The 23,171-nt window shown below is 39.9% G+C and overlaps 1 protein-coding gene across 1 annotated transcript in view; it reads left to right on the plus strand.

The window, feature by feature from the left end:
- Positions 1-16,231, plus strand: part of LOC144053910 (neural-cadherin-like) — a 151,096-nt gene extending 134,865 nt beyond the window's left edge. Inside the window, exons 32-33 of the mRNA XM_077568813.1 lie at positions 4,044-4,198; positions 11,661-16,231. Of these exons, the coding sequence (XP_077424939.1) occupies positions 4,044-4,198; positions 11,661-12,218 (713 nt within the window). The 3' untranslated portion in view covers positions 12,219-16,231. The remainder of the gene's footprint in view (positions 1-4,043; positions 4,199-11,660) is intronic.
- Positions 16,232-23,171: the final 6,940 nt, after the last annotated feature.

Here is a 23,171-nt window from a genome sequence, read left to right on the forward strand (position 1 = left end):
GTAATATGTAGTACTGTTTTGGGTTGACACAATAATGGAAGGTTTAAATTGAGAGCTTTATGATTTTGTATTGGCTGAGGAGCTTGAATTTACAATTTATAGTGAAGTCCAAATGCACCTGTAGCAGTAGAAGTAAGGTTGTTGAAATCGATATTGCAAATAATTTTACTTGCAATTTTTTTTCCTTGCTCAACACCCTGAACTTCAGATTATTATTTGTCTTGTGGTAAAATAATACACATTTACTGTAGTGACTGAAATTCCCCTCACTTGCAATGGGCCAACAAAGGTACACAGTCCACTAGTGAAAACAATCTAATAAAAGTGATGCTGGATGGCCTCGTAACTTGTGTACAATCTTGAAAGATTTGCATTATATAACCAACCACATCCGCTGCTGTTGCCTTTTTAAATATGTATGCGCTGATGCCCCAGTAGCACACAGGGCACTTAAAAAGACAAACTAACACTTTTGGTCATGGTTAAGTTAATTCCGGACGTCTTTGGGGATATGTCTGGTCCTCATAAAAGTAGAAGGACAAACCTGTGTGAGTGCTTTGAATGCTGTTGCTCTCACTAGTCTCTGTAGGGCCGCCATGTTGTTTATGAGCCTTGGTGTCAGAGACAGGCTTGTAAAACGCTTGGCCAGCTCGGTACACGACCCCTGCCTCCATAACAGACTCTCCTACAGGGCATATGGCTTGTGTTGGGACTCTTATTGCCGTACTTGAAAGTGAAACGTATAAAGCAGACCTCAACATATGATAATGGATTCTAATCAGGTTCCACCTGCACACACTTGCTCCAGAAAAAGGGCTGTCCACTTAAAGTAGGCTGAGACAGTGGCATGCAGAGAAGTTGTTTATATGAGCAGGTAGCACCGACCAGTGCATAATAAAATTCATTTTTGGAAAAGGAGTCCTTTGTGACTATTACATTTCCACACCTTTTAATAAGGCAAGCTGAATAAATATAGTCCCAGAATTAAAGCATAAAGATGGAGACCTTTTATATCATGAAGCGTCCTGGTAGGAGGGGGAATTAAATGGATAATGATTGTTGGGTTGTACAGTATGTACCTTTTTCATGACCAGCCTTGTCACAGCAGGAAACGCAGCAGTACATAAGCTGCTCACATCCAGTACACACTCGACTAACATGGTGCTAAATTAAAGGGGGACTCCTGCTCTGCCTCGGTGAGCATTAAAAGTTAAAATGATCATCCATTATTAAACTTTACATAAGGCATCACAGATGGACTGGAGTGTGAATTCGGCGTGTGCTATTGACTGAGTCAGGCTTATGTCTGAATGGCCAAGCCTCATTAGGCCGTCGTCAAATCTGCCCATTTGTAAGCGAAGAGTGGGACAAATTAAGTTCCCATATGGGCTATGGATCATATAAAGTGTCTGCTTTATCCCCTGAAACTAAATGATGTTTTTCCAACACTTACCCATCCCTCACCTGTCCCGTTTCCTTCAGTTTCCTCATCAATTTTCCTCCGTCCCCTCTACGTCCTCTGATTTTTCATGCTGTCTCAGTGCTCTCTACTCCTAATTAACCTCAAGACTTGCAGTTCCAGCCAACGGGGTCAAGTGTTGTGATCAAGACGTTGTGGTTGTTTTTTTGCCCACTCATCCATAATGCACAAAGCAGTGCAGGCTGTGGTAGCGCGTAGACGGCAGCAACATTACAGATGGATGGATGGCTGCGGTGTTTCTGTCCTCCCAGAGTGATTATTGATCACACCGCACACGTCTCACCCTGGAGTGGTGAGTGTAGACATAAGCTAACGGTAAAAAGTGTCCAAATGTTACACGACAAGCACCTCTGCATTGCGCATGAAGCATATGATTTTTTTTTTTTTGAGGAGGAGCACGGCTGAAGTCTCAGTGGCACTCATCAGGATTGTGATATTTTCGTGATTGTTATCTGGGCCCGCTCAGACAACGAGCGCACAGTCCAGCCTAGAGGAGTCAATTTGAAGTCACACTAAATAACCAAAGAGCTACCAGTTTGGTAGACACTTCTAAAATAACTCATTTGCTCAAATCACCTTTAATTATGTTAATATTATTAATGTAACCACGCCAGAACACAACAGCTCGCTAACGTGCATAGCTTACCAAGACATAAGGCTGTGTTGCCTTCATGGCCCGTCCAGACCACAGGAAATTACCCAACCAACAACCCATCCACAAGGGCTGCTAAAAAAAACTACTGTTAAAAAAATATATATATATGACATATGACCCCTAAGCTGTCCAACAACATACCTGATGTAATTTAGCGCAGCAAAGGACCCCTTAGCTGTCCAACAACATGCCTGACATTCCTAGGAATTCACAATGTGTCATCACTGGTGATCTATTTTCAGGGTTGGGAGGGTTACATTTCAAATGTATTCCGTTACAGTTACAAGTTACCTGCTCAAAATGTAGTTAGTAACGCAGTCCAAGTGCCATGATATTAAAGTAATGTAGCGATTACTTTGGATTACTTTTGGATTACTCCAATACCAAGTATGCTCATGAAGTCCAAATAAAAATAAATATCACCACAATTTATATTTCTATACAGTGCGCTGTACGGACGGACGGGCAGGCAGGCAGACAGACAGACAGACAGACAGACAGACAGGCAGACAGACAGATAGATAGCAAGAAGCTCAGCATAGCATGCGCAGGATCGACTCTCAGATGAAATGTTTTCTTTGTTAAAGATAAATCGGTCCTTCAGCAAGCCAAGTATGTTCCGAACCGTAATTAGGCTACCGGTCGGCACTTACTTCCTTCTTTCGTCCGTGAACCCTTTTAAACAGGCCTTGTGCCCCACACAACGTTAACAAGTCTCTCTCTCACTCTCTTTCTCGCTTGCTCTCATCGTAGGAATTGTAATCTCTCAAAATAATCCCCATTTTTAATAAATGTATCTGTAATCTGATTACTTTTTTTCCCCCCCTGTACTGTAACGGAATACTGTTACATTGTTTTTGTGATCTGATTACGTAACGGCGGTACATGTATTCCGTTACTCCCCAAACCTGTCTATTTTGTAGAATAGGCCTGCAGGCTACCCATGTGGTCCTTGGGGGCTACTTGGTGCCCCCTTATGCTGTCGTTTTTAATTATGATGTTTCTGTGTGGTGGCTTGCCTGTACGTATGGCCCCAAAGAGTTGCTGGTGTTTTCTTCTCTTTTGAAGCGATGACTGTACATTGGAACTCCAGACTAATGTGATTACCCTGCATTTCTCTGACGACTTTCCAATTAAACCGACACCTCTCACGCTAGAAATGGTTCCCATCTAAGCGTGGGAGATTAAATAAAAAAAACGAGGGCAGGTAGAGGCCAGAGAAGTACTAAAAAACCAGAGCACTGGCTTACTTAATGAGTAATGAATTAGCAAGGGAAGTACCAACGCGACTACAGAGGAAACATTGGGGAAAAAACAAGTGTCAGTGTTAACTAGTAAAATATATAGTGAGGAAGGAAAAAGGAAGGGAAAATGGGTGCGATTAATTGACTTTAAAGGTCACTCCACCATGTTGTATAATTCAGCACACAATTGCTTTGATTGATATGTATGCTTCAGGACCTTTTCCGCGCTGGGCTCTGGCAGGATTCCACTGTGTGCTCTCAGCCGAGCCAGCGAGGCTTTGACTTAAAGCAGCGACGGGTAAAGATTCAGTCAAAGGCCCACTGGGACCTGCTGTCTTTGATAAGACACGGAACGTATAGGTAAAAGGGTGCGAGGGCCGCTCTGCCTGTGTTCCATTAATATGTTCCTACCTGTACAATCAGTAGAACTAATCGGGCTAATTACATGCTGAAAAATGTCAGCCACGCTGCCATGTAGTGTCTGCTTTTTAAAAACCATCACATTGTGTGAGAAATACACACTCTTCATTCATTATGTGTCGCTTCATTCAACTCTTTTCCACTCATGTTGTAAATTTCATTTCATTCCACTTCCTGGATGACTCTGGTGGAGGAGGGGAGGGATGTAACCCAAAGTTAACATGCTTTCTGGCAAACCCCTCAGTGTTGATGCTGGGCCTCTTTGTGTACTCGTGCTGGAGGAGGCACAAGGGTGTGAAAGAGGGCGTGTACCACGTGTCGGCGCACCACGGCGAGTGGGAGGACATCCGAGAGAATGTGCTCAACTACGACGAGGAAGGAGGAGGGGAGCAGGACCAGGTAGTAAGCTTTATAAATATCCATTATTGTTTACATATGTTTCCTTTATAGGCATACTCAAAGACAGGGCCAGCAAGGCCTTGTCTGGTGGCCTAAACACAATCAATAGGAATGAACTACATTTGCAACATGACTTATAATTCTTTTTATGATTGCATTTACGAGTTACCAACATTCTGTTGTCTTTATTGTGTAACATTTTTCTCAGCTGCACTGCTTCCAGTGCATGTATGTCGCATTGGATTTTGTTTTTGTTTTTTGTCGGATCAGATTTTCGCCACTATGTACTGCCAATCTAATCTGCCCAGAGCCGTCAAAATCAGTAGTACTGGTCAATATAACTTGAACTATATTAGCAATGAGGCTATAGAGGAAAAACTGTCAAAATAAAATCAAAATAAATAAATAAATAAATAACTTAGGACCACCCCTTCATTTGAACATTTCATTGTGCATTTCACGCCAACATTCTCTGCAGCATTTTTATTTATTGATTGATATTTAATTAAATTGATATATTTATTTTTCAATTTTTGAATCTTGTTTTTTATTTTGTGTTCATTTTTAGTTTTATTTATTTATATTTTATTTATTTTTTTGCTGCTTTTATTTCAATTTGTATTATTTTTTGTAGAATTACATTTTATTTATTTATTTTGGCAATTTCTTTAACCATTCAGATTTCAAATTAGCCTAACATGGGCCACAATGACGTCAGCATGTTTGCATTCTCAGGTTGGGCAAAACTTGCAAACTTCAACTAGCAAAACACACCTACTTATGTAATAATAATCATTTGTGTCGTTATTAAACATATATTTAACGATTCTGAATTGCTCCATTGATATATATGGTACAACCGTGTGATGTAGGCTATATTACGTTTTTGTACAATATTGATGGTTTCTATAATGAAACATTAGGAAGCAGATTCTTCTTCTTCTTCTTCTTTTACGTGCTGCAGCCACGACAGTCTTTTCCACAGATTACAATCTTGCACGTCCATCTCCAGCTCCGATGCTGGCCATGACCTCAGCGATGTTGTCGTTCCATTCCCACCGAGGTCTCCCTCTATTTCTCTTTCCAGGCAGCTTCATCTTCGTCACTGGCTTCCCAACATAATCTTCCTCTCTTCTTAGCACATGACCGTACCATATCACCCTCGATTTTCTGCATCTTACACTAATGTTCTCCACTCCAAGGGTCTCTCGTACTTTCTCATTTTGTATCTTGTTTCTTCTGGTCCAACCGCACGCCGATATGCACATTTTCATCTCAGCTACCTCAACACGACTGTCTCCATTGCATACAGCATTGCAGGCTGCACCACCATTTTGTAGATCTTTCCTTTCACTTTAGTCAGCACTTTCCTATAACACAGCACTCCCGTCATCTTTTTTCCGATCTCTTCATCACAATTCTATACTTCTATTTATGTCTCTGCCCGATGTGGCACTGCTGGTCAACATACTCCCTAGGTGCTTAAACTCTCGCACCTTGGGTACCTGAGCATCCCGTAGTTGTATATTCACAGCTTCCTTACCATCTAAGCACAGATTTTTGTCCTAGATATCTTCATCCCTCTGCTCTCCAGCGCATCTCTCCACTTCTCCAGGTCTTCTCCTAATAATTCTTGATTGGTTGAACAAAGTACCACATCTTATTTATTAGGGTATTAAGAGGCAGATGAAATAGAGTAAATCGTTGCTGCAAGACCAGGCACTAAATGCATGGCCCACTACTGACCAGTCTATAAAACTAAAACCACTAAAATGAATAATAATAACATATTGTTGGGTAACAACCCAAATTAATGATATCTTGTTCTGATTGATGCATAATTTTGGAATGGGGAGTGGCAATCTAAAACTAACCTAAACGTGTAATGCCGCCTACTCTCCGTAGTGAGAGCTGAAGTTACTGGCGGCCATCTTGCATTGCCACTCGCTAAGCGCACCTAACTCAAATACAAACTGACTTTTCACGTTATTTTCTCTCTCCACGGCAAAAATGCCACGATAATGTGATGCACGGTTGTTCCAATAAGCCTGAGACAAGCTCTACATGTGCATGTCATCGGTAAGAAGGTGATTATAAGTTTTCTCTCATAAGGTACTACGTACTCAAAGATTTGTCTGCATCATGTTGTCAAAACCATGATGAATAAAATGAGAGCAAAACCCTTTAGAATTTTTTTTTAGCCAATTGTTTCTATTTTCACAACAATAGGAGACTGTTGATTGACTTTGCGTGGCTCTCGATTCTCCATACAGGCATCCTGCGCACTGATAAGAAGTTGTCATAACGGTGGCAACGCAAGATGGCTGTCCTCTGGCGTAGACCATGTTTCTATAAATTTTGATAGTTGGTTTTTATTTGAGGCAGATATTTTTTCCATTAAAATGTGATTTATGAGGAGGTTAGACCATTGGTCGATATTCAGAGTTTGTTTATTTTTCCAGTTAACAAGAATAGTTTTTTTAGCGATAGTAAGGGCTACAAGTGTAGATTGAAATTGTTTATGTGGTAAGTCAGTTGTTGTTAGGTCACCTAGCAAACACAAGTTTGGAGATAAAGGTATCCTACAGTCCAAAATAGCGGAAAGTTTTTCTAAGACTTTAGTCCAGAAATACATAACCGGAGTACATAACCATAAAGCATGAACATAAGTGTCTGTAGTGTTTTGTAAGCATTGGAGACAAATGTCGGAGTCTGAGAGTCCCATTTTCTTCATCATATATTGAGTAATGTATGTTCTGTGAATAATTTTATATTGGATAAGTTGTAAATTTGTGTGTTTTGTCATTTTAAATGCGTTTTCACAAACTTGAATCCAAAAGTCAGGTTCCGGTGCTATAGACAAGTCTGTCTCCCATTTCGAGATGGGTAAAGACATTTTATCAGTATATGAAAGTAACTTATATATTTTTGAAAGTTTTTTTGTTGTTGTCGGAGAAAGCTTGTTAATATCTTTAGCTAAAACAGGCGGTTGGAGCGTACCCCGAAGTGTTGGAACAGCTAAATGAAACGGTTGGTTGTTAAGTTGAAAGTCGGGGTTATGTCATAGGGGAGAAAGTCCAAAGAGGCCACCATTTTTAACACCAACATATTTTTCAACGTCTGTAGGAGAAAATCCACATAAGCACATAGATGATTAAAAAATAAAAAAAAATCTTTTAGGCCTGATCAAGATTCACATTTTAATTGTGAGGCAGAGCACACAACAATTGAACTTACCTCAAATACTGCCCTGCACCCTAATTGATGAAATGCTTCTTCAATAAGTCAGCAAAGGGGAATTGTGCATCAACACAACAATTATGCCTCTTACATGGTAAATAAATAGGATGACGATAATGATTCTTATTTTGAAACAAACCAAATATTTTTCCATAAGGTGGTTGCCGTTAGTACATTTACAATTATTGATATCAACATGTCTCGCTTTGCTAACTCTATTGCTAAATAGAATGGCAGTCTTCCAGTTGTTTTAAAGTGACACTTAGTAGGTGGTTGTATGCAACTTCCATGAAATTGTATTTTACATTATGTGGAAAAGTGTATTTGGGAAAAATTTGCCTCGTGTCACTTCTGTGCATGCTTTGCATTTGTTTCGTGCATCTATTATTTTCACCCTCCACAGAGCTTGGTGCTTTTCTTTGCTTATGTTTATGTTTTACATATGGTACTTTTTTTTTTATTATTTACCCACAGCCTACCTCAAGCCCGCCTGTTTATTTCTGCATTTTTTAAAGTTGACTTAACATATATTAGAATATATAGTTTGAATTCAGGACCACTATCTCTTTTAAGATAATTCAATTATTATTGTTATGTATTATTATGTTTTTCTTATTATTTTTTCAAGCACTGTACAAGACCTTCGCCTTCTCCTAAAAACACAAGCTACTTTCCACACTTGAATAAATGCTTGCTCCACTAAATGGAAAAGCTCTTGTATTGATGATCAATGATTTTATGAACATGTACCACTAATGGATGTGATGTATTTTTCCAGATGTCGAGACATTTTGGCCCCATTACTATTCAAACATTGCATTGCTGTTAACACTACAATATTTATTGGGTTCAGAAGTGCCAGACACTTTTTTTTTTTAATTGGATTCAAATAAGTGCTTCCGGTCATTATTTTTGTTTACCACTTGCTCCTATCACTTTAAAGTCCATAGATTGTTTTTGCTTTTGTTCATCATAAGAAGGAAATCTGGTTATTTCTTCAACTCTGCAAGTGTTCAGTGTCAAATCCAAATATGAATCCAGCATATCCAGCAGAGAAGTTGCATTCTTTTGGATAGCTTCATTTTGTCTTGGCCACGAGCTGATGGCAAATTCTGCATACCTGCATTGTCAGCTCTGACTCACACCTGTTGAATGACAAGATGTCTGATTTCTTTTCCAACCTGCGCTCCATCGGGAGCAGCCTGGCTGCCTTTGATTTACAAAACCGCCGGCGGGCAAAATTATGCTGAGGTCTTGAACAAGAGTGGAAGTGAAGCAGAGTTGACGGCCTCACACAAAAAGTGGAGCATTAGACTTACAGCAGTGTCTTAAATGGATGAAGAAAATAAATTTGATTTGCAGACGCATTCATATGCACTAATACATATCAGAAGTTGAATTAAGTTAAGAGCAAGGACTGGCTGGGTCTGTAAGCCCCAGAAATGGTCCCATGCCTGGAATAAAATATTGCTAGACTCTTCTAGCTTTATAATATAAACAGACACCAGTGATGTAAATGTAGCTGAAACTAAAAATAGTTATAGTAAATACATGCTTGCAGGCAATGAATCACCAAACAGCAGTGGGAGGGGGACAAATACTGACGTATGTTTGTCTTTCTTATTCAGTCTTCACTCTGGATTTTGACATCAAGGATGACATGTGGCAGACTTATTTTTTTCCTTATTTTTCTGTTTCCTGTTGGATGTTATGGACTGCATGTCATTTATGTATTTCTAGTCCTGTTCTGGATGATTAACTCTTTTACTGCCAAAGACGTTAAATGACGTTCTGCAAAAACCTACGGAGGAGCGCCAAAGACGTTAAAAGACGTCCTCCCATTTTTTTTTTTTTTTTTTTTTAAATGGGTGCTGGGAAGGCTTGCGGAGCTCTCCTGAAAGTTTTAAGCAGGTTTTTTGAGCCTAATGACTATTTTTGGCCCCTAGAGGGCAGCGATGACTCTCTTTTGACAAGATCGGGTGGGCGTCAGTAGAGGCGGAGCTAGAGCGTTGAGCAGGAGATCAGAATGGAAAACAAAGGAAAAATGGCGGCCGGTCGCGAGGAGCTAACGCCGGAGCCGTTTTTTTCAAAGACCAAAAGCATCGCTAAAAGAGCACATTGTTGATGACGATGATCATTATCGATGATGAAGATGATGGTGACTCCGTGGTTGGAAAGCATTGACGCGGCAGTAGAAGACGTTAGATGGAGCTAGATGGAGCTAGATGGAGGAGGGAACGGGCAATGGCGAGCGTTTGCAAGCAGCTCTACACTTACAAGACAAAAGGCATCGACCAACGCTAAAAGGGTACATTGATGACGATGATGATGAAGGTGAATCAGAGCTTGACGGCAAAATTGGAACCGCTGACGCGGCGGCTATGACGGTGTCGTAACGCGGAGCGCAACCGAGCACGCACAGGCGGACGTTCGATCGGACGACGGAGAGTGCCCCGAGTCCAATGCATATTCATCGGAGGAAGTGTGTACAGTCTGCTACTTGCTTTTTATTCCCCGGAAAAAAAGGCCGTCAAGAAAGTGTAACGTTTGCATGCAAAACGGACCAATGTGAAAGTGAAAGTAAACTGTTGTGCGAGTCCAGCGGCGTCTCCTTGCACGCAGGAGAGCGTTACAAAAAGAAAAACTGTATTTGAAACATCCACATAATTGTAAGTAGCACCACAGTTGCACACATTTGTAAATAGTTTGCGAAATTGTTTTGTCAAATTGTTACACTGTTGAATGGAAATAAACGCATTTTGCAATCAAAAAACACTTTTTCATTGTTGGTGAAAGCGTTTTACAGAAGTAAAGCACTATTTAGGTGTTTGTGGCATCATTCATGGACAAAAAGAAGTGTACAATTCACTAGAGTGCATGAAATAACATCGTTTCACAAAAAGCTCTTTTTCTCCGTTTTTTGTTTCAAAACAGAGAATTTCGGTGAAAGTAACCATTTTCTATTTTTGATTACTGAAGAATGGAATAAGGTAGAAACAAACTTTTTTTTCTGATGAAAGATGAGAGTCCAATCTTTCATTTGGTCAGATGTGTGTTTCCATAGTCCAAACACAACATTTTCTGTGGACCTTGAAAGATCACTCAAAATGCTTAAATCGGCTGGCACTGGCGACAACCCGTTTTTGAAAACGTCTGGCAGTCAAAGAGTTAATAATGTTATAATATTCATATTTTTACAAAAATATGACTAAATGGTTATTGAGTTGTAATTCCAAAAGATGTAGCTGGTCAATTGCTACAGTGTGATACATGAATAGTGTTATGCTTTATTTATTTATTTCACACAGTGCTGTCACTCAGAAAAATGAGAGGGATTAAGGACAGCGTACATTATTTGTGATTTATTTTAAAGAGGTCATCTTTTCACTTTGGTCAAACCTAACTTGCTGAGTTGTCAAATAAGGTGCTGAGCTGTGTCGGCGGCCCAGAATTCTAGCTCACTGGTAGCGCTCTGTGCTGCCAAACCGAGGACGTGGTTTGCGGTGCAAATTCGATCCCCGAGCTAAATGGACGGATCGTGTAAATTGCTTGAAAAGTGGGGCAAAAAAAGATTGGGTTTATGGTTTATGTCATTATTTATTCATTTGTCAAAATCAAAAGCGAGTTCAGTTTTTTGTTTTGTATTCTACTTATGCAGAGGATGAATGCGTTAAAATGATACAGTAGTTATAGTTATAATGTATGCCGTCTTTGAGTATCATTTAAGTAGCTCAGATCCTAGAGCTAGCAAAGAGGAAATACGATTAATTCCATTGGTTGTAAGGGAAAGCCTGCTTTCAACTCCCTAAGAGGCAGGCGTGTAAGTCAGTGAAAGATTCTGGTTTGTAACCCGGTGGGTAGTAGGTGGTGTCTGGTCGGGGCTGGATTTCACTTTTCTTTCTTTTCTTTGATCCTTCCTCGGGTCTCCTGACAACTTCACGACTCTAGCGGGATTCTGAAGTCTTCGGTTTAGGTGAAGGGTATGGGATTTTTAATAGGTTTCAGGTGAATTAATGAGCACAAACTCACACGCACGCACATGTGTACACACACACAACCCACACACAAACACAAACACACACGCACGCACACATTCGCTTGCACATGAATGAGCTGAGCTAGATCATGTGGTGCTATCGGTTTCTATTATCTTTTGAGTTCTTAAAAAGATTACACAAGGGGCTGATTTATTGAATTCATTGGCTGCTCTACTTTCTTTCAGAACGCTTTCAACATGGTGGAGCTGCAGCGTTCCCTGCATCCAAGCCCAGCACAGTCGCTCCGCTACAGCTATCCACAAGGCATCATCTCCTCCCCCGAGACTAAGCCCCCCCACGAGGGCAGCTCGAAAGGGCTGTCAAACGGGAACGGCAGCGCCATCATAGCCCTGCGTCTGGCCGTACCCCCCTCAGAGACGGAGACCCTCTCATCCCCTCTGACACTCCGTCGCTCCAAGAAGCCCCTCTCCTTCTCCAGCCAGGACTTGGCCCGCTACCTGTGCGAGGTGATCAGAGACATGGAGCACCCGGAGGAACTCGGCACCAGGACCACACCGCGTCGTCCATCTGGGAAGGAGCACGGCCTGGCGGCGGTACGCTCCCTCAGTACATCTCAGGGTTCAGATATCAGGAATCAGGGGCCCCAGAGTAGCAGGATGGACAAGTTCAGAACCCTCCGAGCTGTGGTCAGTGACCTTAGAGGAGACTCCAAGCCTTCGGAGAGCCAGAGAGACAAAGTGAAGGAGAGCAGAGGGCAAGTGAACTGCGGCAAGAGCGGATGAGATACTTGACCAATGTAAGAAAGTGAATACTTTCTGAGGTTGGCGATGAATCCCAAAGGAAACTGATGACGATTATTTGGGATTTTGTGTACTGCCTGAGGTCTGAGTCAAATCTACTATAAATGTACTGGATTGTTGAAACTTTGAGCTGTGAAACTCTCTAAATGTATTGTTTACTTGGCATTGCACTGTACAGTAAAGACTCTATAGCAGGGGTGTCCAAATCCGGTACTGGAGGGCCACTATCCTGCTGTTTAAGATGCAGCCCTCCTCCAACACACCTGATTCAAATGATTAGGATCATTATCAGGCTCTGGATCAAGATCAGAGCCTAATTATAATGCTGATCCTCTTTCCAAAACACTTGATTCTGGATCAGAATGATAATGATCTGGATTATTTGAATCAGGTGTGTTGGAAGAGGGAACTATCTAAAACATGCAGAATTGCAGCCCTCAAGTACCAGATTTGGACACTTGATTCAAGTGATCTGGATCACAGTCAGATACTAATCAGATCCTGATCCTGATCATTTGAATCAGTTGTGTTGGAAGAGGGAAATTGATAAAACATGCAGGATAGTGGCCCTCGAGTACCAGATTTGGACACTTGATCCAAATGATCTGGATCACAGCCAGATACTAATCCTGATCAGGATCAGAGCCTGATTATGATCCTGATCCTTCTTCCAAAACAACTAATTCAAATGGTCATGATCATTATCAGGCTCTGGATCAGGATCAGAATGATAATGATCCTGATCATTTAAATCAGTTGTGTTGGGGGAGGGAATCATCTAAAACATGCATGACAGGGGACCAGAGTTTGAGACATATAATCTGAAACATGCAGGATAGTGGCCTTTGAGGACTGGATTTGAACACCTCATTCAAGTGATTTGGATCAGAGCCTGATAATGACCCTGATCATTTGTATCAGGTGTGTTGGAGGAGGGAAACATCGAAAACATTCAGGACTGTGGCCCTCAAGAACCGGAGTTTGAGGCATGTGTTTTAGACGTTTCCCTCCTTCAACACACCTCATCCAAATGATCAGGAGGAAGGAAACATATCCAACATGCAGTATAGTAACTCGATTTGGACACACCTGCTCTACAAGAAGCACTTTTGTAAGATCCTTGTGTCTAGGGCTGTTCGATTATGGAAAAAATTATAATTGCGATTATTTTAGGTAATAATTAAAATTACGATTATTAAAAAAAGACTATTTTTTTGTTCAAAACAAGAAAATGTTAAAACATTTGAAAATATTAAGACAAATAAAATTATTTGAAACACCATAATTATATAAGTTCCTTTTGGACCAAACAGAATTTATAATAATATATCTTATTTATGTTAGCAAAAGTTTTAAATTGGGGTGCAGCGTGTGCAGTATGGCTTGTGGGGTGCAAGCTAGTTTTGAAAGGGGTGTGTGGTGAAAGAACTCGTGTGGGCGTGCTTTAAAACAACTCAAAATTAATATTATTAGGGCTGCAGCTATTGAACATTTTGGTATTCGGATATCCTACTGAAAATTCTAGCGAAAAATTGGGTAGAAATAGAAATATACCTATAGGCATATATACTTTCTTGGTTTAAGAACAATTATAAATACAGAAGACAAAAAAAACAAATTTGCATGTAATAGTTAACAACCAACTGGTTTTCATTTTTAGATAATCCACTTTTTATTTTATTTAATTTTTTTACGTTAACTGTGCTTGTCAGCAAATCTCTCCCCATAGATTTTGGTCAATGGAACTAGTGACGTCAGACCCACAACAGCGATTCTGTCGGCTAAAAAAATAGCATATTTGAGTAAGCCTGGTTTGTTAATAAGTGATCAGTAGGAATGGCTCATTATTCAGGCTGTCAGCATCAAAGTGTGCACAGTCCATCAATCTATTTTCTGAACTGCTAATCCTCACGAGGGTTGCGGGCTGGAGCCAGCCTTTGAAAAGTAATCAGCTGGAGCACTTTACCGTTGCTAGCTAGCACGGCTAGTTTGCTGCTTTGTGCCGGTAGCTCGCTGTTAGCTAGCAGTCGCCGCTAAACGCTGGCAACAGGCACAGTACAATACAATGTCAGCATAATTATGTTTTAGAGCTCTTAACTGGAGTTTGCACGTGACTTCAGGACTTTGTCTTACTGACGTCTGTCGCAACAGTTTGGGGCATTTCTATTGCCGTTGTTCACAAACTCTGAATAGACGAGCACGTCGTCAGCCCTTAGACCGCGAGGACACACTTCCGGAAACAACTTCAAAATAAAATATATTGATCTGCATATTCTACTTGGTCAGGTAAGGTTTATTTTGAAATTGGGTTTCTCTCATCGTTAGTCCCGTGTACTGTCATGCATACTACCGTTAGCTTGACTACGACTATCTCAGCGGGTATCCAAGACAGAAATGATGACTCGTTGCAGCCCTAGTATTAATAATCATTTTTGTACGATTATGCCCATTTTGTAATCGTGGAGGGTAATATTCGAAATCGTAATTACATTTCGATTAATTGCACAGCCCTACTTGTGTCAAAAATATACTCAACAAAAATACAAACACAAAATTTACTTATATTTTGTTGAAGGTATATGTGTTTGTTCCTAAATTTGTTACATTTGCAATTGTAAGCAGAATGGTAATACAAAAGGAGTCGATTTGCTTGGCAGAAGATGTTCCCTCAAGAACATGATTATAGAAGAAAATGTGCAATACAGTTGAAGAAAACTGCTTTATTCAAGCCAGAGCTTGACGTTTAAAAAGGGCAGAGAGCCTGTCAGCACAGTAACCCGATCAACCGAGTGTGTAGCGCTTGTGTTGCTACATGATGCAAAGGGTGATCGTACCAGCCAATGACAGGTGGCCTACCCCCTGAAAATGTTCCGTCTGAAGCTTTAGTTTCGGATGGAAGGAATTTATTAACAGTATAAACCAGTCCAGGGCCAGTCTGCACCAGATGAATGTATTACTGTAGTAATGTCTTAGATCTGGGCAACATTGTGTGTAGTGGTTAGCACGTCTGCCTCATATTCGACGGGTTGGAAGGATCTGAGTTCAAATTTCTTGGTGAGCATGTTCTCCGGGTACTGCGGCTTCCATCCACATTTCAAAAACCTGCATGTAAGCTGAATTGACGAGTCAAAATTGCCCTTAGGTGTCAATTTAAATGTGAATGGTTGTTTGTCCTTATGTGCCCTGTGATTGACCGGTGACCAGTCCTGTCTTTCATCCAAGGTCACTTGGGATAGGCTCCAACCTATGACCCTAAAGAGTACAATCACAGTAAAAAAAAAAAAAAATCAATAGATGGATGGATGTTTCGAACCCGTGAGAGAGGGAAGTCAAAACAAGTGTTGATGTTTTTTGTTGAGTGTATTTGTCATAAAAGTTGTTTGCATAAAAGTCAAGTGGCAAATCTTAATATACTTTGTTTCGCTATTCGAGCCTCATGAAACCATTTATGTGATTAATTATTTTCTTCATTTGCTTTATCAATTTCCTTTTAAATAAATGAGAAGCTTTGATAGTATTTGAAGTTTGATAGACACAAGTTTACATAACTCATGATTTCTTCTGATTTTAAGACCAAAAGTGCTTACCAGACAGAAAGAACAAGACAGCATTATTTTCATTTGCATAATATGAATAATCCGCTCCCGTTAATCTGTCTGCCTCCATTGCTGGGAGTGACTAAAGACATCATAGACCCAAATACTATATTGTGTTTTTCCTTTACCATCTACGAGAAATTCTAACTTTCAAATAAATAAAAACAGTTGATTTTAGAATAAAACATTTAAAGCCAGTGTAACCTTGTGGCCTAAATTCAGATGCTTGGAGGTCCCAATGGACCTACGGAACCTTTAATTGGGCAGCGTTGGAGTTGAGCGGTAGTGACATTGAACCTCACGGGGACAAGGTTTCTGCATGCCTTTTTGTGGTCTTTGTAGGCACCCACATGTGCATAATGCATCATGCCACAAGATATGAGCAGCAAAGAGGATGGATTTATACTCCCAGAAGTGTTTAAGTAGCTTTACATTAAGCTATTTGAGAATTAATGGATCTACTATGCATAAGTAAAATCAGATTAGACATAATGGCAGAGTGCATCTGCTTCCTATTAATATTATTAATGCACATGTTTAAAACACTTTTGCTTTGTTATTATTGAATGTATACTGCCTCCTGTTGACAACTCTTTGCAACTACGCTAAACGTGCTACTGGAAATGTTTGCAAAAGCAAAGTAAACTAGAAGGATTATTGACCACATGAAGCACAAATATGTCTTTAAAAATAAATAAATATATAGATAAATAAAAACGATGTGATTGTTTTTATTTATCTATATATTTATTTGTATATTAGCCCTAATGGGAAATGTAGGATAAATTTAGCAAAGCGTATTCACTGCATTTTATATGATCTTATTCTACCACACAGGGCACACTGAAGTAATAATTTAGGCTGTTTAGTAAAAAAAAAATTAAAATAAAATCAAACTTACTCACGTTAAAAAAAACATTCAAACCAAACTTTATAAAATGTAATTTTTTTTAACGCCATGCAATGCGAGTGAATCTATCCGACTCTAGAGGGCGCTGTAAGTCAATAGAAGGAAAACCACGTAGTTAAACTCGTATGTAAAGTAAGATCATTTAATCATACCCATACTAGAAATTCAATAATAGATAATGGATGGATATTATTATTATTATTATTATTATTATTATTATTACTATTATTATTATTATTATTATTATTATTATTATTATTATTATTATTATTATCACTGAAGGTGTAATATTCAAATGTTGTACTAAAATTATATCACACATATTAGACTTTTGATCAGTTTTAGTCGCAGTATTAGTATCAAGAGTCTCTCTATCAGGTCACTGAATGATTAATTCAAGTATAAACAATCATATTTGTAAGTAAACAAATAAATAACAACAGAACTAACGTGTGGACAGAGAATACACAACATAGATGGAAATGTTCAACATTTGATTGGTTCATATTTAATTGAATTGTTCCCTATTAGAATTAATGCAAATAGAGTTACTGTGATTTGATTTACGGTGATTAAATGTTTTCACGGTTTAATTGTTGGCATGGGTAATGGCAAAAAAATTAAATATTATTCAAGCGTAATTATTATTAATAGTAAAATTTATAAACAATAAAACATTGGGTGTTTGCTAATATGGCTTCTCATCACTGGTATTCCTGTTAATGATTATATACAGTATTCACATTAAAAACAAAAGCAAAAAGCACCAATACTGTATAGCACAAAAAATAACACAACAAAAGAAGAGATGGTCGTGAGGGTTGTGATGAAGGGAATATTAATTCTGCTTTGTCGTGTTTTGGTTAAAGTTTGTGATTTTAAGATACAAACCGGATACTAGTGTTCATTTCGTCAACGAAAACTAAACAAAAATAATTTTGTCAATGTACATTTTTTCACCGGACTAAAACTAGACTAGACTAAAACTTTAATCAATAAACAATAACTGGGACTAAATCAGTCTGCATTTTTGTCGACTAATAAAGACGAGACTAAAATGTACTTCACTTCATAATAACTGGACTAAAATCTCATTTTAATTCATGAACAAAACAAGACGAAATTACCTAATTTTGTAAAATCTTTTCTCACTGTCACACTGTCATGTGACAAACAGTGACCCCCCCCCCCCTTCAAATAGTATAGTAACCACTTGTTGATATACTGTATTTGTGTGTGAAGTTGTTGTTGCTATTTTTTCAAAAAGATGAGACAAAATTTTATATGAAATAGTTTTAGATCCAAAATGTTCACTATAATCTGCTGACAAAAAATATACAGTGTCCTGACTAAAACTAGACTAAAACGTTGACAGTTTTTGTTGACTAAAACTACATGAAATAAATTATGTTTTTTGGACTAAAATGAAGACTAAAATGCTAGATTTATAGTTGACTTTTAAAAATGGACTAAATAACAACGGGATGAGGTTGACGAACTATGATATTAAAAAAAACTAACAAGCGGGATTGGAACTTGACTAAAACTGTGATTAAATTTAAAAATGACGGATAAAATTAACACTACCGGATACCCTTGAAATTTAGCTTAGGAACATGCATTGGCTCTGCAAAATGTACAAACGGTTACCTTGGAATCAAACAGTGAAATGTGATACTTACCCACTAATAGGGTGGATGATAAGTGACAGGATGCATTTATGATGAGGCCTAAAGTGTGTCTGGCGGGGGTGGCGTTGGTGGGGTTTTGTGGCGGCGCTTCTGAGTGTGGAGGTGGAGCAGCATGTTTGATGTGACAGCTGGAGATTGTAAGAATGAGGCCTGACACAGAGCTACACGGCCTCCTCAGCCCGGGCCAGACTGTCAGTCAAGTCCCTCAATGATTCCAGCTCTGTTTACTCTGGTGTTATTAACGTATGAGTGCATGTGATGCTTTATGTGTGTGTATGTGTGTGCGTGGCCATGTTTATCCTCAGGCGATAGATGTGGGAGAAGTGACAGCGTGGCGTGGCCCTCTGTCAGTCGCCCCGCGAAGTGGCATGCGTGTCAGCTCTCCTGACAGACACTCTCATACTGCTGGCCAGCGATGGCGACTGCAAATGTGGGACATGTCTTGTGACAGAGCAACACAGCCTACGCGACATCTCCAATTCGAGACAGGACGCGAGCAGTCCACTTTGATGGGAGGAGGTCACTGCTCAATGCGCGGCCTCTCCCAGGAAGACTGAAAGCTGCGGTGATGTCAACACAGTCGCAGACAGAGCAACTAACAGAATACCTCATTTGGTCTTTTGTTGTCACCTTCATGCTGGGGGAGCATGTTTTTGTCATAGATGGGCTCAGGCAATTTTCACTGTAGTGTGTGACAAAAGCAGCCAAAACGCTTTCTGCAGATACATTTAACTAGCTTGAAATCAATACTTTCATTGGGACTGGCGAGAGGAAGTGGAGTCATTTGTGACACGATAAGCCAAAATCTTGCTAAGATTATCGAGGCAGGTGCAGGGATATCCTCATGACACACTTTTTTTTTTAATATATAACTTGGTGTATCTCAAAGTGAACAACAAGATTAGCAAGAGGTGCTTGGGGAAAAAAAGGTCACTTTTGAGCCTTTTTTATTTAGCCACCCATCAATTTTTGATAGCGCTTGTCCTTATTAGGGTTGCAGCAGGTATCCCAGATGTGAGGCAGATGTTCTGGCACTCACTGCGCTGCCTTATTATTAATATTAGATGGAAAATAAATCTGTGTAAATACAGGTTTGATATAAGATTACACGTGCATGCGTTGTTCTTATTTTACAGTCACTCATTACCAGCTAACATTGTCATACTAACACTAATTTCACAATGTTTCTTTATTTATTTTCACTATGGAAGTGTGCAGTGATTAGAACTCCATTACAAATGTAACCATTTAAAATAATTAAATATTCTCAAATCTCAATCCGGAAACGCTTTTGCCAAATCTGCCGTGACGTTGTTGTGCCATCATGCACTGGCGCCTGCCCACCGACAGAGAGCGCTCTTCGCCGCTCCTGATCTCTGACTCAGAGACTCTGACCCACTGATCAGTGCTCACGTCCAAACCTTCAGCTTTGTCTCCACTTAGATACTTTATCCCCTAGCCTGTGCTTCATTGCTCTGGCACTCCAGCACCACCTCTCAGAAATGCGTTGGCCACACTCCATCATTGACTGTATTGAGAGCATTTAATGGCACAATCGAGATGGATTCTGCGAGCCGTTGATTTATCGATTAGTTCCCCCGGCTAAGCTGTGAATACTCAAACAGTTACCAATCACCTCCAGAAATCACCTTGCTCCACAGCCTCTCTTTTTCCAAAGTTGTAAATGGTCCCCCCATAGCGCTGCGGGTGACTTTGGGACAAAAATGGATTGAATATTTGCAGGGATTACATGAACCGCCGACACAGATTCTGGGAGGTGTTTTTATGTTGATCGTGGCCATTTCAGGCTGTCAGCGGACTTGATCCATCCATCAGTGAGGAAGAGGAGGGTGGAGCAGAATAGTGTTGGTGAGGAAGAGAGGGCAGAGCGCAGAGCGCCTGACAGATGGGCTTAGTGAGTGAATCATTGACAGCGGCCTGCAAACGGATGCTGGTTCCATCAATAGCCCAAAGCTTGTGTGATGAATTACTGCAGACAGACAATGCTGAGTGAGCAAATGTGTTTTTAACAAAGCCAGGTGAAAATATCAATAAAGCATACTTCACATGCGTGTAGGCTTGACTTTGATACAAAGGTACACACAGTCCTGCGCAGGTCTAACATTGAAGGAAAAAAAATGCATATTTTGTACCTTGTCACACCCTCAGTATTATTTACTATGACTGTTTTGTGCAGGTTTTGCATACGTCACTGGCCACATCACTGATCAAAATAAAAAGAATAAATGATTAAATAAAAGAACAATTTCCACAATAAGATAAAGTGTAGGGATGGGTGAGGACTGATACCAGAGTATCGGTATCGGACCGACATTCAGGCTTATTTCAAGGTATTGTGATACTATTGTGGTTGTTTTATGATCAGGATGTAGAAATTAGAAGAAGAATAGAAAACTGTCATTCATTTCATGAAATTGTAAACAAAAATGTCATATAGAGATATATAGGACTTTCCTTACTATTGTCTGTCATTATACATTTTATGTATCGCAGTGTACTATTGGTATCGGTACTTGGCATTGATGTCAGTACTGCAGGAGAGAATATAAATAATTTGATCTAAACTAATATTTTGAATAAAACAAAGCAATAGAAAATGTGACAAACTGTCATATGCAGTGAATGTTATTTTGACAGCCCAGTATTATCATCAACTCATTTACTGCCATTGACGGCTATAGACGTAAAAAAATCATTCATCAACTATTTCTATTAGTTTAACTTTTTTCCCCCATTTTTGTCAACAAGAGTATGAAAACCTAGATTTTTTTTATTGTACATTTAGAACAGATATAAAATTTGTGATTAATCGTGACTTAACTAGTGAAGTCATGCCATTAATAACAATTTTAAAAAAATGATCGCCGGTCGCCCCAAATCTGTTATATTTTTTAAAATTCATTTATTGCCATTGTCGGCTATAAACGTCAAAAATTCATTTAAACCATTTCTATTAGGCCCTGCGATTGGCTGGCAACCAGTTCAGGGTGTACCCCACCTACAGCCCAAAGCCGGCTGGGATAGGCTCCAGCACCCCCCGCGACTCTTGTGAGGATAAGCAGTTAAGGAAATGGATGGATGGATATTTCTATTAGTTTAACATTTTTTTCCACTTTTGTTAACTAGAGTATGAAAATCTAGATTTTTTTAATTGTATATTTAGAACAGATATAAAATGTGTGATTAATTGTGAGTTAACTAGTGAAGTCATGCGATTAATTACAATTAAAAATTTTCGCCCCAAATGTTTAAAAATCCTTTTTTTTTTTAAATGAATTTATGGCAGTGAATGAGTTAATAAACAGATTAAAAGCAGCCTAACGAAAGGAAGGACCAAAATACCTTGCAAAAACTGGCAACCTGTATGATAAATAACACAATTAGCTAGATATCAATCAATCAATATTAGATTAGATTGCTGTTATACAGTGCAAGTTGTCATAAGGTTGTACTCTGTATAAATTCATCATAACCAGCCAAAATAATATGAGGGCCTCCCAAAATGTCTGCCTGTCCCCATTAGAAGTCCACCAGGTGCTGCTGGGAACAATGGCAGACCGGCACACGGATCAATGCCAAGCCAGTGACGGCCTCTCATTCCTTCAGCAGTGGTGATAAATGACACGGTCCATATGTTTCTGCAGCACACCCTCCCTCCGCCAGCTTCCTTTGTATCGACTTCTAAAAGGACTCGCGAGCTTTGAACGCATGCTTTGTCCAAACACAATTCAACCGCATTTTGTCCACGGAATGATAACGCGTTTGCAAATAAGATGAGGCGCATCCCCCGTGCACTAAAATATTCAGTTTTCACCCCAGAAGAGTTTTTCATCTGCAGTCCATGGTGATGTCAGTACAGGTAGCAGAACTGTGCCCCCTACCTCTCGGGTCCCAGGTGCCTTGTCAGCTGTCAGGGACGTCTGACAGCAGACAGAGATGGCATGACCAGCGGGCTGGGCTGTGTCGGACGGGTCAGCCGTCAGCGCCGTGGACAGACAAGCATGTGGCAGTGATCTCCCTGTGACAGGCTGTCAGAGGTGCCGCAGAGCCACCTCGCAGCAATCTCCTGTCATCCCACCTGACTGCAGACAAGAGGGCCAGCTCACCATTCTCCACTTCCCCCGCCTTGCTCTGGCTTCTTCGTCAATCCGTGAGTGATTTTCCAAATGAATGTTTACTTTGATTTGGTTCAGTTCTCTCTCTATAAGAGGACGATTCAAACATTTTTGCCATTTAAAGAAAACAAGCAAGCAGTACATGTGCGTGTGCGTTTAGCTTAAACCACAGTGTGACCCCGTACTCTCTGTGTTGGTGTCTGACAGGTGACATTTGGAGAGGTTGAGGAGATGTATGTGCCATTTGTATCTATGGCGGGGCCAGAGCATGTTGCGTGACCTGCAGGACAGCGACACACACACACACAAAGATACTAATCTTGTGCGGGGATCGATAAAGTACAGAGAGCCTCCAATAACTGACCACTGTCAATCTATCTGTGCTGCGGTAGTACAGCCATTAAACGTCTCTTGTTAGAAGAGTGGGGGGAAACCACACTCATCTTATTGTGGAAGAAATGTACAACCGAGTGTAAAATAATACAGGCAATGTCATATTGTTTATAAACTATAGTTTTTTCAAACAAACAAAAAAGCACTACGCTACATCTGTTAAAGGTGATAAGCATGGGGTGGTCCACAGCCAGGGTTGGGTGGGTTAC

This window comes from Vanacampus margaritifer, chromosome 6 (assembly GCF_051991255.1).
Source record: "Vanacampus margaritifer isolate UIUO_Vmar chromosome 6, RoL_Vmar_1.0, whole genome shotgun sequence".
Classification (NCBI taxonomy): Eukaryota; Metazoa; Chordata; class Actinopteri; order Syngnathiformes; family Syngnathidae; genus Vanacampus; species Vanacampus margaritifer.